General features: G+C 47.2%; 1 protein-coding gene across 3 annotated transcripts in view; it reads left to right on the top strand.

The window, feature by feature from the left end:
* TRAPPC9 (trafficking protein particle complex subunit 9) overlaps positions 1-12,655 on the top strand; it is a 404,238-nt gene that overhangs the window by 66,265 nt on the left and 325,318 nt on the right. For all 3 annotated transcript variants that reach the window (XM_074353143.1, XM_074353142.1, XM_074353144.1), the window contains one exon: positions 8,216-8,342. In XM_074353143.1, the coding sequence (XP_074209244.1) occupies positions 8,216-8,342 (127 nt within the window). The remainder of the gene's footprint in view (positions 1-8,215; positions 8,343-12,655) is intronic.

The raw sequence follows: 12,655 nt of genomic DNA, 5'->3' as shown, positions 1-12,655 counted from the left end.
CTGTGTGTCATGTCCCATATTGGTCAACGTGGGCTGCTGTAACAAAATGCCACAGGCTAGAGGGCTTAAGCGGCAGACATTTATTCTGGAGGCTGGAAGTCTGAGATCAAGGTGGTGACGGGGCTGGTTTCTTTCGAGGCCTCTCTCCTTGGCTTGTAGATGACCACCTCCTCCTGTGTCCTCACGTGGTCTTGCGTGTGTGTGTGTGTGTCCATGTCCTAATCTCCGTTTCTCATAAAGACACCAGTCTGATTGGATTGTGTGTGTGTGTGTGTGTGTGTGTGTGTGTGTGTGTGTGTCCATGTCCTAATCTCCGTTTCTCATAAAGACACCAGTCTGATTGGATTGTGTGTATGTGTGTGTGTGTGTGTGTGTGTGTGTGTGTGTGTGTCCATGCCCTAATCTCCATTTCTCATAAAGACACCAGTCTAATTGGATTGGGACCAACATCTCTCCAAATGTAGTCGTATTCTGAAGTCCTGGATATTAGGACTTCAACACATGAATTTGGGGTGTAGGGAGAGACAGTTCAGCCCAGAACATGAACCGTGACCTGTCCCATCTCGTGGGATGTGGGTCACTATCCACTGAATTGATCTCTGTGGCCCACAAAGAGGTCAGAACAGCTTACGGTAAGTTATACATGCACTTCTCTTTCAGAATTGGCAGTGGAATTTAAAACTCATGTGTTCCATGCTGTCCTGTGGCAGTTTGCTCTGTCCTGGCACTTGTCCTGTCTCCCATGTTACTGAGAAGGTAGTAATCCCTTCCTCTTCATCTCCTCACTACCTGGCTTAGCTCTCAGCTGAGCACCAGCTCATCACGTCCTGAGAGCAGTTTCCCTGCCTGGTTCCCCCACTGGACCACAGGCTCCTTGGGGACCAGACTGTCTTACTTACTCACCTTTCATCTTCATCATTTTGGACAGCGCTTTCACAGAGGAGATGAATGTGGAAATGAATTAATTTACCATTGCCTTTCCCGAGTTACTTCTTAGTACGTATTAATTGAGCCCCACTGGGCGTGAAGGAGACTGAGGGGTGAGACCACGTTGCCCTTGAATGTGGGGTCCATTTGAGTGCTTTAAGGTAGATATTTTCCTTACACAGGGCAGATACTCAGTATTTGTTGAAGGGACATTGAGGGAAATATGAAACAGTCTTAGAAGAGAGGGAGGTGGCCGAGCCCATAGCAACTCGTTACAAATGAGAGGCTGGTGGAGAAGGGGAGGCAGGCTGACCGGGGACGAAGACCTTCCCGAGGTTCGGTTTGCTCATCTGTAAAATGGGGAGAACAGCGGTGCCTCTTATGTAAGGTTTTGGGATGATTTAATCAGATAACACCGGAGAGTGCTTGGCACGGTGCCTGGCACATAGTAGGTCCTCATTAAATGTACGTGGCTGCTGCTGCTGCTGTTCCTAAGCGTTGCCAAGGACCACTGAACGGGGGCAGGAAGGACTGTAAGTGTCTCTGCAGGAAATGCTCTGTCCGAACAAGGAACCTCAGAAGTGCCTGACTCCACTGACATTTCAGGACGCACTGTTCTTCACTCTTCCGGAATGCTGGTAAACAAACCCTGCTTTTTCTTTATACATCTTCCTGAAAATTCAGTTTTAAGTTTTTTGTTTGTTTGTTTTGTCTTGTTTTTTGGGGGAGGTAATTAGGTTTATTTACTCATTTGTTATTATTATTATTTAATTTAATGGAGGGACTGGGGATGGAACCCATGACATTGTGCATGCTAAGTATGCACTCTACCACTGAGCTACACCCTCCCCCAATTTTAAGTGTTTTTAAAATAGCTTTTGCTGTGCAAATGAAGTATGCTCCCTTTAGAAACCTTGGAAGACATAAACAGAAAGGGAAAAAATGTGTATAATCCTACGTGGGCAAACACACACACTTAACATTTTAGTGTATTTCTTTTGTACTGTTTTCTATTTTTCAAAAAAAAAATGGTGAATTTTTGAAATTGCATTTATTTCAGAAATACTATTTTGAATCCTTGTTTTCCTTATCTCATAATAGACATTTTTCATATTACTGCGAACTCTTTATAAATGTCATTTTAATGACTGCCCTCGTTTGCATTATGTTTCTGTTCCATAGCTGATCTAACCACTGCTTCATAACTGGGTGTGGGGATGCTTCCAAATGGTTTATTAAGTTCCTATTCTTAAGGTAATTTTCCCTCTTGGGAGTTACATGATCCCTACAGATACTTAAACATTTTCTATGTAGCGTTTTAAATAGGTGGTTATGTAATAAGTTGATGGCTTAACATAATTGCCATTCATTTTGGTAGAACGTGTTTATATACTTGAAAAGAACAAGGGAAGGTATTTAGTCTCCTGATGTACTTGAATGATTGCTTATCAGGGCCTCTGACCTGTCGCTGCGTAAAGTGAGTGAGAAACAAGCGTAAAGCAGTGCTGAAGGCAGGCGGTGAAGGCGGCTCACCGCAGGCCGACCTGAGTCAGTCGGCGCTCTGTTGAGGAGAGGCGTGCTTTCCTGGGGCATGACAGGGCGCGTTCTGTATCTGCTGGTTTGGCAGGCGGTTAATCTCTGCAGTGGTGGCACGTGGCGTTTCGGTCTTTTTAGTTGGACCATTATGCTGCCTGGTTGTATGAGCTGATTTTTTTCTTGCTGGACTTGCCAGATACCATGTTTCGGATACCTGTGTTTTCTTCTGTATTTTACCATGCTGAGGCAATCTGGGTGGGCAGCGTAACAAAATGGAAAAAGCATAGAGCTTGAGCTTATAGCTCATCATTTAGCCACTTATTACCTGAATGACCCCAGGAGAGTTCACGTGACCGACCATTCTGAGCCTCACATTTCCTATCTGTAAAATGGGCTCAGTGATGCCCCAGGAAGTCATTCCAAATGGTGGGAGGAGCACTAGATTTGAGAAGCCTGGGCTTGAAATCTTGGCAATTGTGAGTGATGTGCCTGTGAACATGGTTATAGGTATCTTGTTGCATCTCCACTTTTCAGTTCTTCTGGGTGTCTACCAGAAGTGGAATTGCTGGGTCCCATGGCAACTCAATGCTTAACTTTTTTGAGGAGCGCCATGCTGTTTTCCGCAGCGGCTGCTCCGTCTTACATCCCCGCCTGCGGTGCCCGAGGCTCATACAGTTGTCTTCTGCACCACTCGTCTTGTTTCTTTTTTAATGCCCAAGGAGAAGGTAAGTAGTGCACAAAGTCATCATTAAGGATGTAAGGATGTTTTCAGACTGAGTGGAGAGGATAAGTTGTTAGACGTTGGCACGTGGGAAGTTTGCTGTGGGGGTCAGAGTGTGGGGGTGGGGGACAGGCAAAGCGGTCACCTGATCATGGGGGATGAAGCGCTTTGTGACCATTGCTGCTTATGAAGCAGACAGACCCCTGTATGTTGAGTCACCAGAGCAAACACCACAGAGCTGAGCACCGAGTGGAGGCTTGGGAAGGCCTTCCGGGTGGGTAGTGAGTGCTGGGTCTTGAGGGCCTTCCTACGTCGACCTCCCCCCCACCGCAAGAAGACGACCCTGATTTCCGTTCTCTGTGCGTCAGTGCTTCCCTCGTAGAGGCCCGTGTGCTTTGGGGGACTCTGAACCCAGGCCTGACCTGACCAGCGGAGCATCAGTCTCCAGTCCCGGGAACGGCCGCGTGACAGTTTGGCTGGAGAAGCAGGAGGATAGGCTTGCTTGGGGGTTTTGAGAGAGAAGCGATTTTGCCTTTTTGAAATATCTTCCCAAAGCTGCACTCATTTGTTAACGGAGAGTCAGTCTCTTCACAATCCCTAACGTCCCCTTCCCATGAGGGGAATTCAGGTAGAGTGGCGACAGGCCTCCCCGCTTCATCCCCGAGAGGCAGGATGACTTACCTGATTGCCACCTTTGGTCCCAGTGAGCAGCGTGTTCCTTTAGCTTACCTCGCCCTGTGCTGCCTCCCCTTGGGAAATGGTCCTCTGTCTCTGTGCTGGAAGCTGGGCCTGGCCTCTCTGGGGCGGGTGCTGGGGCATGTGTCCAGTGCAGCACAGCCTGTGTCTGGGTAGGAGGGTCTGTCTGCCCAATTCTTAGTGTCAGGATGGAAGTGCACTTTCTAAGAAGACGTGTCATGTTCTTCAATGTGGCCTATTCATGGTACTAAAGATGGCATTTTAGCTTTTTTGTTTTTAACTTGTTTAGAAGCGAGGTAGACAAGAGGGGGCCTTCTCACTGGGAACCGTCTGAGAGATCTCAGCACGATGATGTGGGAGGGTCAGTAAGGTTCTTCAGCGAGCAATTCAAAGACCAGGTGTGCCTTTACTTTCAGAAGTGAAGGGGTCAGAATCGATTCTGAACATGTAATTTCACGCTGTGCCAGGCCACACCTGTACCTTTCCCTCTGTATTCTCCCCCCAGCCTTCTTCAGCGTCTTCTTTCAGATTTGGAAGAAAAGATACACCTCTTTCTCCCCTTCCTGTTCTCTGCCGGTTTATAAAAGCATAACTGACAATGCAAACGTGGTTGTCTCAGATTATTACTTAGAAGAGACAAGAATAGATAAACTGTGAAATCACAGTGTGCTGGTTTTCATGTCATTGTCAACTCTTGAAATGGCAAATTGCCTGTGATCAAAAGTTTTGGTGATCATATTTTCTGCTTGTGTAAGGAATAGTCTAGTTAGGTGGCACCTCAGTTTTTATTAAAGGTGTTCTTTTTGCATGATTTCTTTGATTTCTGGGATGGGAAAACCTCTCAAGCTCACCTGGTGCTCTGGTTTGGCTGAAATAATTGTTGGATGTTCTGATTGGAACTGAACAAGATACATTGGTATTACGGGCTGAATGTTTGAGTCCCCTGCAAATTCATACGTTGAGGCCTTAACTCCCAATGTGATTTATTGTATTTGGAGGTGGGGTCCCTGGGAGGTGATGAGATTTAGATGAGGTTGTGAGGATGGGGCCCCCACGATGGCGTTAGTGCCCTGCAAGGAGAGGCAGAAACACAGAACTCTTTCTCCCCTTGTGCCCACACACTGAGGAAAGGCCAGATGAGGACACAGTGAGAAGTAGACATCTGGACATACGGACCAAAGGCTAGCAGCCACCATGGCCTTGAGCTCTTTTTTCTGTGTTTTGGTGACACCGGGTATCCATGGTCAGGCCTAAGCTGTGAGGACAGGAAGACACAGTCATCTGGGGTCTGAATCCCAAATCTGTTCCTCTCTGGGTGACCTTGAACAAATCATTTCACTTCCTCAAGATCATTAAATATTTTTGCTATGAAATAATTTCAAACACAGAGATGCAAAGAATAATAAAATGAATCCCCATGTAACAGTCACCCAGGTTCAGTGATTATCAAGATTTTCATATATTTACTCTATCTCCTACTTTTCCTATTTGCTGAATTATTTTAAAGAAAATCCCAGAGCTGTCATTTCATTTCACACCTTCACTGTTTAGTATGCGTTGCTAAAAATCAAACAAACAACAACAAAAAAAAACGGACATTTTCTAATATAACCATAATGTTAATGTTGTACCTAAAAATTAATAATTATTTTTGGTAGCATTTAACACCAATCCATAATCACATTTCCCAGATTGCCCCGCGTTCATTTTCTATCAGCTTTAAAAGGAGGTTACTAACCCCACGCTGCCCTCTAGGCAGGGATTTTGCGGGAGGGTATTGCATACCTATTATGGATAAAAAAATGTTTGAATTTGACACATCATGGTAAAATGATTATGAATCAATGAAAAATGTTAAAAAAAAAATGTATGATCTTCTGCTGTATAGCAGGGTCTCTTGCCTTGAAGACTTTATAATCTGAAGAACCTGGTACGAGATGTGACCCAGAACACGCGCTCAGTGCGTGTGATGGTGGTAATGACTGCGGGTGCCTCCGCGGTGCTCGCTCTGTGCTCAGAACAGCGCTGGTCTCCGGGGAAGAGACAATAGGGTACAGATGGCCTAAAGCAGACCCTGAACTTGCTGTTAGGCTTCCTGTCTGTGTCTGTGTCTCTCCTCGCCCCCCCCAGCAGGAAGCCTGCCTTTGCTGCCCAGCAAGCTTGCCTTCACTCTCTCCTCTCAGGAGTGAGACTCCTCCAGCAGCTGTCACCAGTCTTCGTGGACCCTGTGTCCCATAGAAGGTCCCGTGCTGAAGCCGTATGTTGAGTACTTGGCAGTCAGTGTGCTGCCAGGCCAGCGCCATCCTCCCCATGCGGCCATGTCACTGTTTCCGTCAGGTTCCCTGTGCCCCCTGCACCGCTCAACCCTTAGATGCTCCCGGCCGTCGCCAGGTCCCTCCTGCACGTGCCCCAGGCACCTTCTCTGTCCAGTGTTGTTGTGTGTGTACAGCTTGTAATGACGCGTTGTTGTTCCCCCTCTGTCCTTACTGTTGTGTTCTTCCCTTGTAACCGCAAGACCTCCGGATGTTGCACTCGCTGTTTTTTTTTTTGTTTTTTTTAAAATTTCAGATATTTATTTATTTATTTTTAATTGAAGTGCAGTCAGTTTACAATGTTGTGTCAATTTCTGGTGTGCAGCATGTTGGTTCAGTCATGCACATACATACATGTATCTGTTTTCGTATTCTTTTTCATTATAGGTTACCACAGGATACTGAATATCGTTCCCTGTGCTGTACAGTAGAAACTTGTTTCTCTATTTTATATATGGTAGTTAGTGTCTGCAAATTTTGGACTCACAGTTTATCCCTTCCCACCCCCTTTCCCCACTGGTAACCACAAGTTTGTTTTCTATGTCTGTGAGTCTGTTTCTGTTTTATGAATAAGGTCATTTGTGTCTTCTTTTTTTTTTAGATTCCACATATGAGTGATATCATATGGAATTTTTCTTTCTCTTTCTGGCTTACTTTACTTAGAATGATGATCTCCAGGTCCATGTTGCTGCAAATAGCATGATTTCATTCTTTTTTATGGCTGTGTAGTATTCCATTGTATAACTATGCCACAACTTCTTTATCCAGTCATCTGTCGATGTACATTTAGGCTGTGTCTGTGTCTTGGTTGTTGTGAATAGTGCTGCTGTGAACCACTCATTGTTTTTGCCTCCAGAGTTCTGTGACCCTTGGCAAAGACCAAATGTTGCCTTGTCTACAAAACCTTCTTTGGCAAAATTCGGTGTCCAGTGCGCTCTTCCCCCAGTGTTGATCCTGCCTCTGTGAGGGCACTGATGAGGAGTGGTAACTCCTTGTCGTGCTTTGACTGCATGTGCTCTTTCTGCTTGGGACACCTCAAAAGCAGAGCCTGCAGTGCTTCCGTGTGACCGGTGCCCAGTGCTGTGGGCACAGAGTAGATGTCTGATGACAGCTGGATGAGTGAGGGCCTGAATGAGTCAATTCAGGGAAGGTTAAAAAAGAGAAAGGGAACGGTGACTTGATCAGTGAAGAAAAAGCGACTTAAGGGGCAAGGAGTCAGGGGGTGCCTTGGATGGTGGCTTTGGCCGTGTGTCGAAGCAGACGATAATGGAGGAGAACCACCTCAGGAGGGCACAGCCTTCATGTCGGCACGCGGCACCCAGCGCTGCTGTGCTGTTCCCATTGCTGGAAGGCACACCAGGGAAGCGGGGAGGTGGTCCAGTGACACTGCCTGGCTTTTGTTGGAGAATCAGTGGCTGTTATTCTGCACTGTGTGGGCAGAGTATGTGTGTTTATTTTATTTTACTCTTGTACAAAGAGTGATTCTCTCCTGCCCTTGGATGAACGAGGGCACCCAGCCAGCACGCAGTTGCTTCACACCTTTTGTCTTCTAAGTACTCTTTAACGGAGGCACTGCGGATTGAACCCAGGACCTCGTGTACACCAAGCGTGTGCTCTTCCACTGAGCTAGTGATTGCTGGAAAAATATTTGTTAAGTAATAAAATATTACTGATTCTCCAGTCTTGCCTGCCTATTGACTTTCTTGGAATTTGATAAGGGTTTATTCTCTTGGAAATGAAATCTCCTCAGAGATAGTAACTTAATTTCCTTTTTATCCATTGGCCCTTAAATGGAGCAGCTGCTGGTGATTATTTAAATAAATTGAATAAACTTCTATTTTCTTTTTATCTCTTGTGGTCACTGTCCCTTTATTTCTGTCAGAAGATTGGACTCATTGGACTGTCAGGGATTGGGTTAAAATTGTTATTTTTGCTCAAAAATTAAAAGAAAGCAAAACAAAAGCCCCTCCACCCCTTACTTCAGTATTAACAACCTTCGTTTTGTTTTTTGTTTTCTCGTTAGAAAAGAAGGACGTGACGCAAAGCCTGGAAAACTACACGTCCAAGTGCCCCGGGACCATGGAGCTCATCGCCCTCCCGGACGGCCTCCCGCTGCCGCCCGTGCCCTTCACCAAGCTGCCCATCGTCAGGTAGGGGGCCCTGCGGGAGGTGTGCTCTGGCCCCGGCGCCTGCCTTGGGTCTGACCGGGGTGCCGATCTGGAGAAGAGTTACTCCCCGCTTACGAAAGCAAATCGGTTAACCTCCCTGGGCATCAGTTTGCTTGGTCAAAAAGAATTGAGAAATAAAGCCCGTGGCAGTGGGTGACTAGGAGGATTCAGTCAAATAGCGTGTTAAAGTGTTGTCCTATGCTTGATGAATGTGCGTCTTCTCTCTTTCTGCATTTTCTCGGAGGCAAGTGTGGTTCTGCTGGATGAAATGGTCTTGTCGCCAAAGTAAGAGTTGTGTGCTCCTGAGAAATGCAGGCAGAAAGGGTCGCTGTGCACAGAAGTTGCTGGCGGGCTGCCCTTGAGTTCTAAGACGTCCTGGTGGACATGCATGGAGTAGCTGGCAGACTTGGCGGGCTGTCCCGTCCAGAAGGCTAGGCTGTGACCTGAGAGGTGCGGCCACAGTTCTTGAGGCTACTCAGAATGTCTCAGAGCAGACTTGCAGCCCCTCTGCAGGGAGGCCTGAGGAGCAGGTGGCAGTCCTGTCCTGCAGTGGCTGATACACACTGACCCTGGGTCCTTGCTGGGCTTGTCTGTGAGTGAGACTTCAAGTGGAGTGTGTTTGATGTGGGATTAAAGGCATGATTCATTTTTTGAAAAATTAAAAACTCGAAAAGCTTTTCTTAATCATTTTCCTTCTGTATCGTGACCTGGATCCTTAGGTTTAGACAGCCTTCCAATACAGAATATCTTGAACCTGAGAGAACATTCTGGGCTGTGGGTGCTGCATCTAGACCCTCAAGTGCTCAGCCTTCTGTCAGTGGAGCTGGGGGGTCAGTGCCGGCAGATCACTGGGATGGAGGAGGGAAAGCCCCAGGCTGGGTCACAGAGGTGGCCCTGGGTTGAAGTCAGAGCCTTGGGGTTTAGTCTTCACTCATGTGTGACCTTGGACCTTGGGCTTTGTGAGCCTTAGTGTCCTAATCTTGAAAATGGGTAGCATTTAGCATGCACCAGGTCCTGGGTTCAATCCCCAGTGCCTCCATTAAAAAAATAATTAATAATAAAAATAATTAATAAATAAACCTAATTACCCCCCCCAAAATTAAAAAATTAAAAAATTAAAAAAAAAAAGAAAATGGGTGAAAAATTGTCCCTCCCAGGCTACTGGTTTGGTTTTAGCTGGTCTGGTGCCTGTGAAGCAGGGAGCTGTGAGTAAGCCTTAGTTTTCTTCATGCAGACATTTTTATACCTACATTTTCAAGCAGCGTGTTGATGGAAAAAAAATCCTATCAAATTAACATTTTAATCCCTTGTCTGTTTAAACACGTCAGCTAGCACAGATTGGGTGCATAATAGTTTAACATTTAGGCGAATACTCTTTTTTTTTTTTCCCTTTTCCTGAAGATATGTTTCCCCAAAGAGAAACATTTCCTAAATTCACAATATCCTCAGAATTGTTCTTGGCTTGAACTTCTGTATAGAAATGTCTGGAATAGAAAGTTTTAAATATCAAAACCCCTAGGCAAAGTCTCCTCCGTGCCGTGGGCACCGCCGTGGCAGCGGCGCTCACTGTCGGGGTCCTCGCGGCCCACGGTGGGGAGCGTCCCTCTCAGCAGCTCTTGGGAGCCTGGCCTTGGGTTCTGGTGCCGGGTAGTCTCTTGTCCGCTGTGGTCGTGGACTGTTCTTTAAAAATATGGTTTTATATGCTCCCCACTCTCTGCGTGACTATGTGTTTTAATAGTTCCTGGAGACTTTGAGCTAGAGAAATAAGCCCTCTCCATCCCGGTGACTCATTCACTGCGCCAGTCCTCCCTGACGTCATCAGGAACTGGAGAGAAGTACTGCCTGAGCTTAGGTTCAGGAAGTCCAGCGTCTGGGTTCCTCGGCCCCCGCAGCGTTAGCACACGGCAAAATGGAAGGAAGTGTCTCTGGGAGTTGGACAGTCAGAGTATCTCACTGCCTGCCTTGTTTCCTGTGGCTGTAGGCCAGAATCCAACTTGCTTGCTCTGCGTGGTTTACAAGGCCGTGCGTGGCCTGCTTTGCCTGTGTGACAAGGTGCAGCTTCTTTCTTCTGGAGCCTCCGTACTTGCCCCTTGCTTTCCCCTGTGGCTGCTGGGGCTGCGGGCTCCAATCTGCATCAGCCCCCCAACCACGTGGCGGAGCGGAGGCTGTGTGTAGTTCCCCTAAAACAAAACCGAGGAATTGTCAGGCACAAGACAAGGGGCAGTGCCCGTCAGGAGGCAGCCGACAAGGCCCACCACAGCGGCACCCCCGCCTGCCTCGCCCCAGGCTTTTGGCTTCCTAACTGTAGCGCTTGTGAGTCAGAACAGTGATAGATTCGTGTTTGTCCCCGTGGCTTCCTTTCCCAAGTCAAAAAGCCTTACCTCGGAACAGTGCCTCCCGGAGCTAAGTGACTGCTTTACTGGGACCCTCTCTGACCCAGCGGGCTGCTCGTCTGCTTCCTTTAATCTGTTTTATCGTTGCTCCGATGCTCAAATTGTCCCCGATTTGGCTGGTGGGAGCCCCTTCCCGCTGGCTCCTGTGTCCTCTGTGCTGTGCCCATCATTCTTCGAGCATTTTCTCCTTTTCTGGGACAAAAGGATGCCTTGGGTTCAGCTTGTACTTTGCTGCTCCAGCCCCGCAGCCAGCCATTTCTTCAGAGAGCCCTGGATCGTTTCAGTGGGGAAGGAATTCAGGTTAAGATCTGGGTGCTGTGTGTGCTCGTTGCTGTTGGGGTGTTGCTGCTCTCAGTGGGTAGAACCAGGCGAGATGTGTTTACGTGCAGACATCAGTCACAGGCACGTTTGCGTCTGAATTTATTTCTGCATCTGTTTCTATGCACTGGAAGCCATGAGTTCACACCGTTACCTCAGTTCCACCCAGCACCTTAGGGTTCCTTCTCATTTTCTCCAATCTGTAACTCCCTTCTCAGACAGTGGGAAACCTGTCTCCCGTTGTCCTCAATGTAGTTAGTTATTTGGTCAGTTCCCCCGTTTGTCACCAGTTGTTCCCACGGTTGACCTCCGTCCCCAGGGGGAGCTCTGACACCCCTGCTGCGCTGCTGCCCCAGCCCCCACGGGCCCTCCCTGCCCCACTCCAGCTCTGCCTCCCTGGGCCCGTGTTCCCTCTGCCCTGTCGCCTGCTAAATGCTAGCCCTAATCTTTGATGAATGTGATTTCTTGTCAGTTAGCTTTTGGCAAGAGTAAAATAAAAGAAAGACAATGGTAGGTGTTCTGTGATGCTGATGAGGTGGCCGACTGCGGTATTGGTGTCGAGTCAGAACTTGAGCCTGGCAGGTGACTTCGTGTGGGACGGTTACATGTTCCTACTGTGTGTGGGACTGCCACTCTCTTGTATAGTCCGTGTTCCTCATATCTCTGAAGGGGCCCATGTGGCACCTCTGGACCGGGCCCATGTTTTTTCTTAGAAAACCAGTCTGGAACTATTTTAATGTATTAACCAAATGTTTCAGAGACCTATGCCTGGAAAACATAGCCTGTATCAGTTTAATTTAAAAAAAATTCAAGTCAGGCCCTGCAGGTAACCCCCTGAAGCCACGGGAGGAGCTCAGAACATGTACATTTGAAGACTGAAGCTCTCGAAAAATGTCCACATCTTTGAGCAGATTATCAGACCTGCTGAACAGAATTGTTGGACATGAGCTAATTTAATGTCAGTGGTGCATCATCATTATAATTTTGGTTTTAGAAGAGATGATTGAAGCCACTGTTTTCTGTTGAGGACTTTCCTTTTTTGACAATAAAACCATTTCATCAATTCACAGGAAAATATCAGCTTGTTCCGTGTAGCCTGGGAGCACGAACTGGGCTCACCGCGAAGTTGTTTCAAGTCATCATGATGCAAGTTAATAATGAAAAAAAAAAAGGGCCAATGTATATACCCCTTTTAAAATTCTGTTCTAATATTCAGTTAATCAAAGATTTATTGAGTGCCTCAGATGCACTTGGCTCAATGGTCAAGGCCAGGGATTTCATTAATGGTTGATGTGCCAGGAGCCTGTGTGCCAGGAGGCTGTCAACCTGTACCAGTTCCTGCCATCCAGGGTTACAGCAGAGTTCACGTTCCTCCTTACAGAATTCCCCACACGAATGATCATGGACACAAAAGCCAACAGTAATTGTGTAGGTTGTTCACACACTACAAGCTGTGAATTATTAAAGAGGAAATTGGAGCAGAGTCTAGATGGCCTTTCCAGGAAACCAGTGGGCCTTTGATTTGGGGCGAGGTGGGGGTGGGGGCGACGAGCCAGTTGTTTCTTTGATGAACTGACCTTCAGC

The sequence above is a fragment of the Camelus bactrianus genome, chromosome 25 (assembly GCF_048773025.1).
Source record: "Camelus bactrianus isolate YW-2024 breed Bactrian camel chromosome 25, ASM4877302v1, whole genome shotgun sequence".
Classification (NCBI taxonomy): domain Eukaryota; kingdom Metazoa; phylum Chordata; class Mammalia; order Artiodactyla; family Camelidae; genus Camelus; species Camelus bactrianus.
This window is presented reverse-complemented; position numbering and strand designations above follow the sequence as displayed.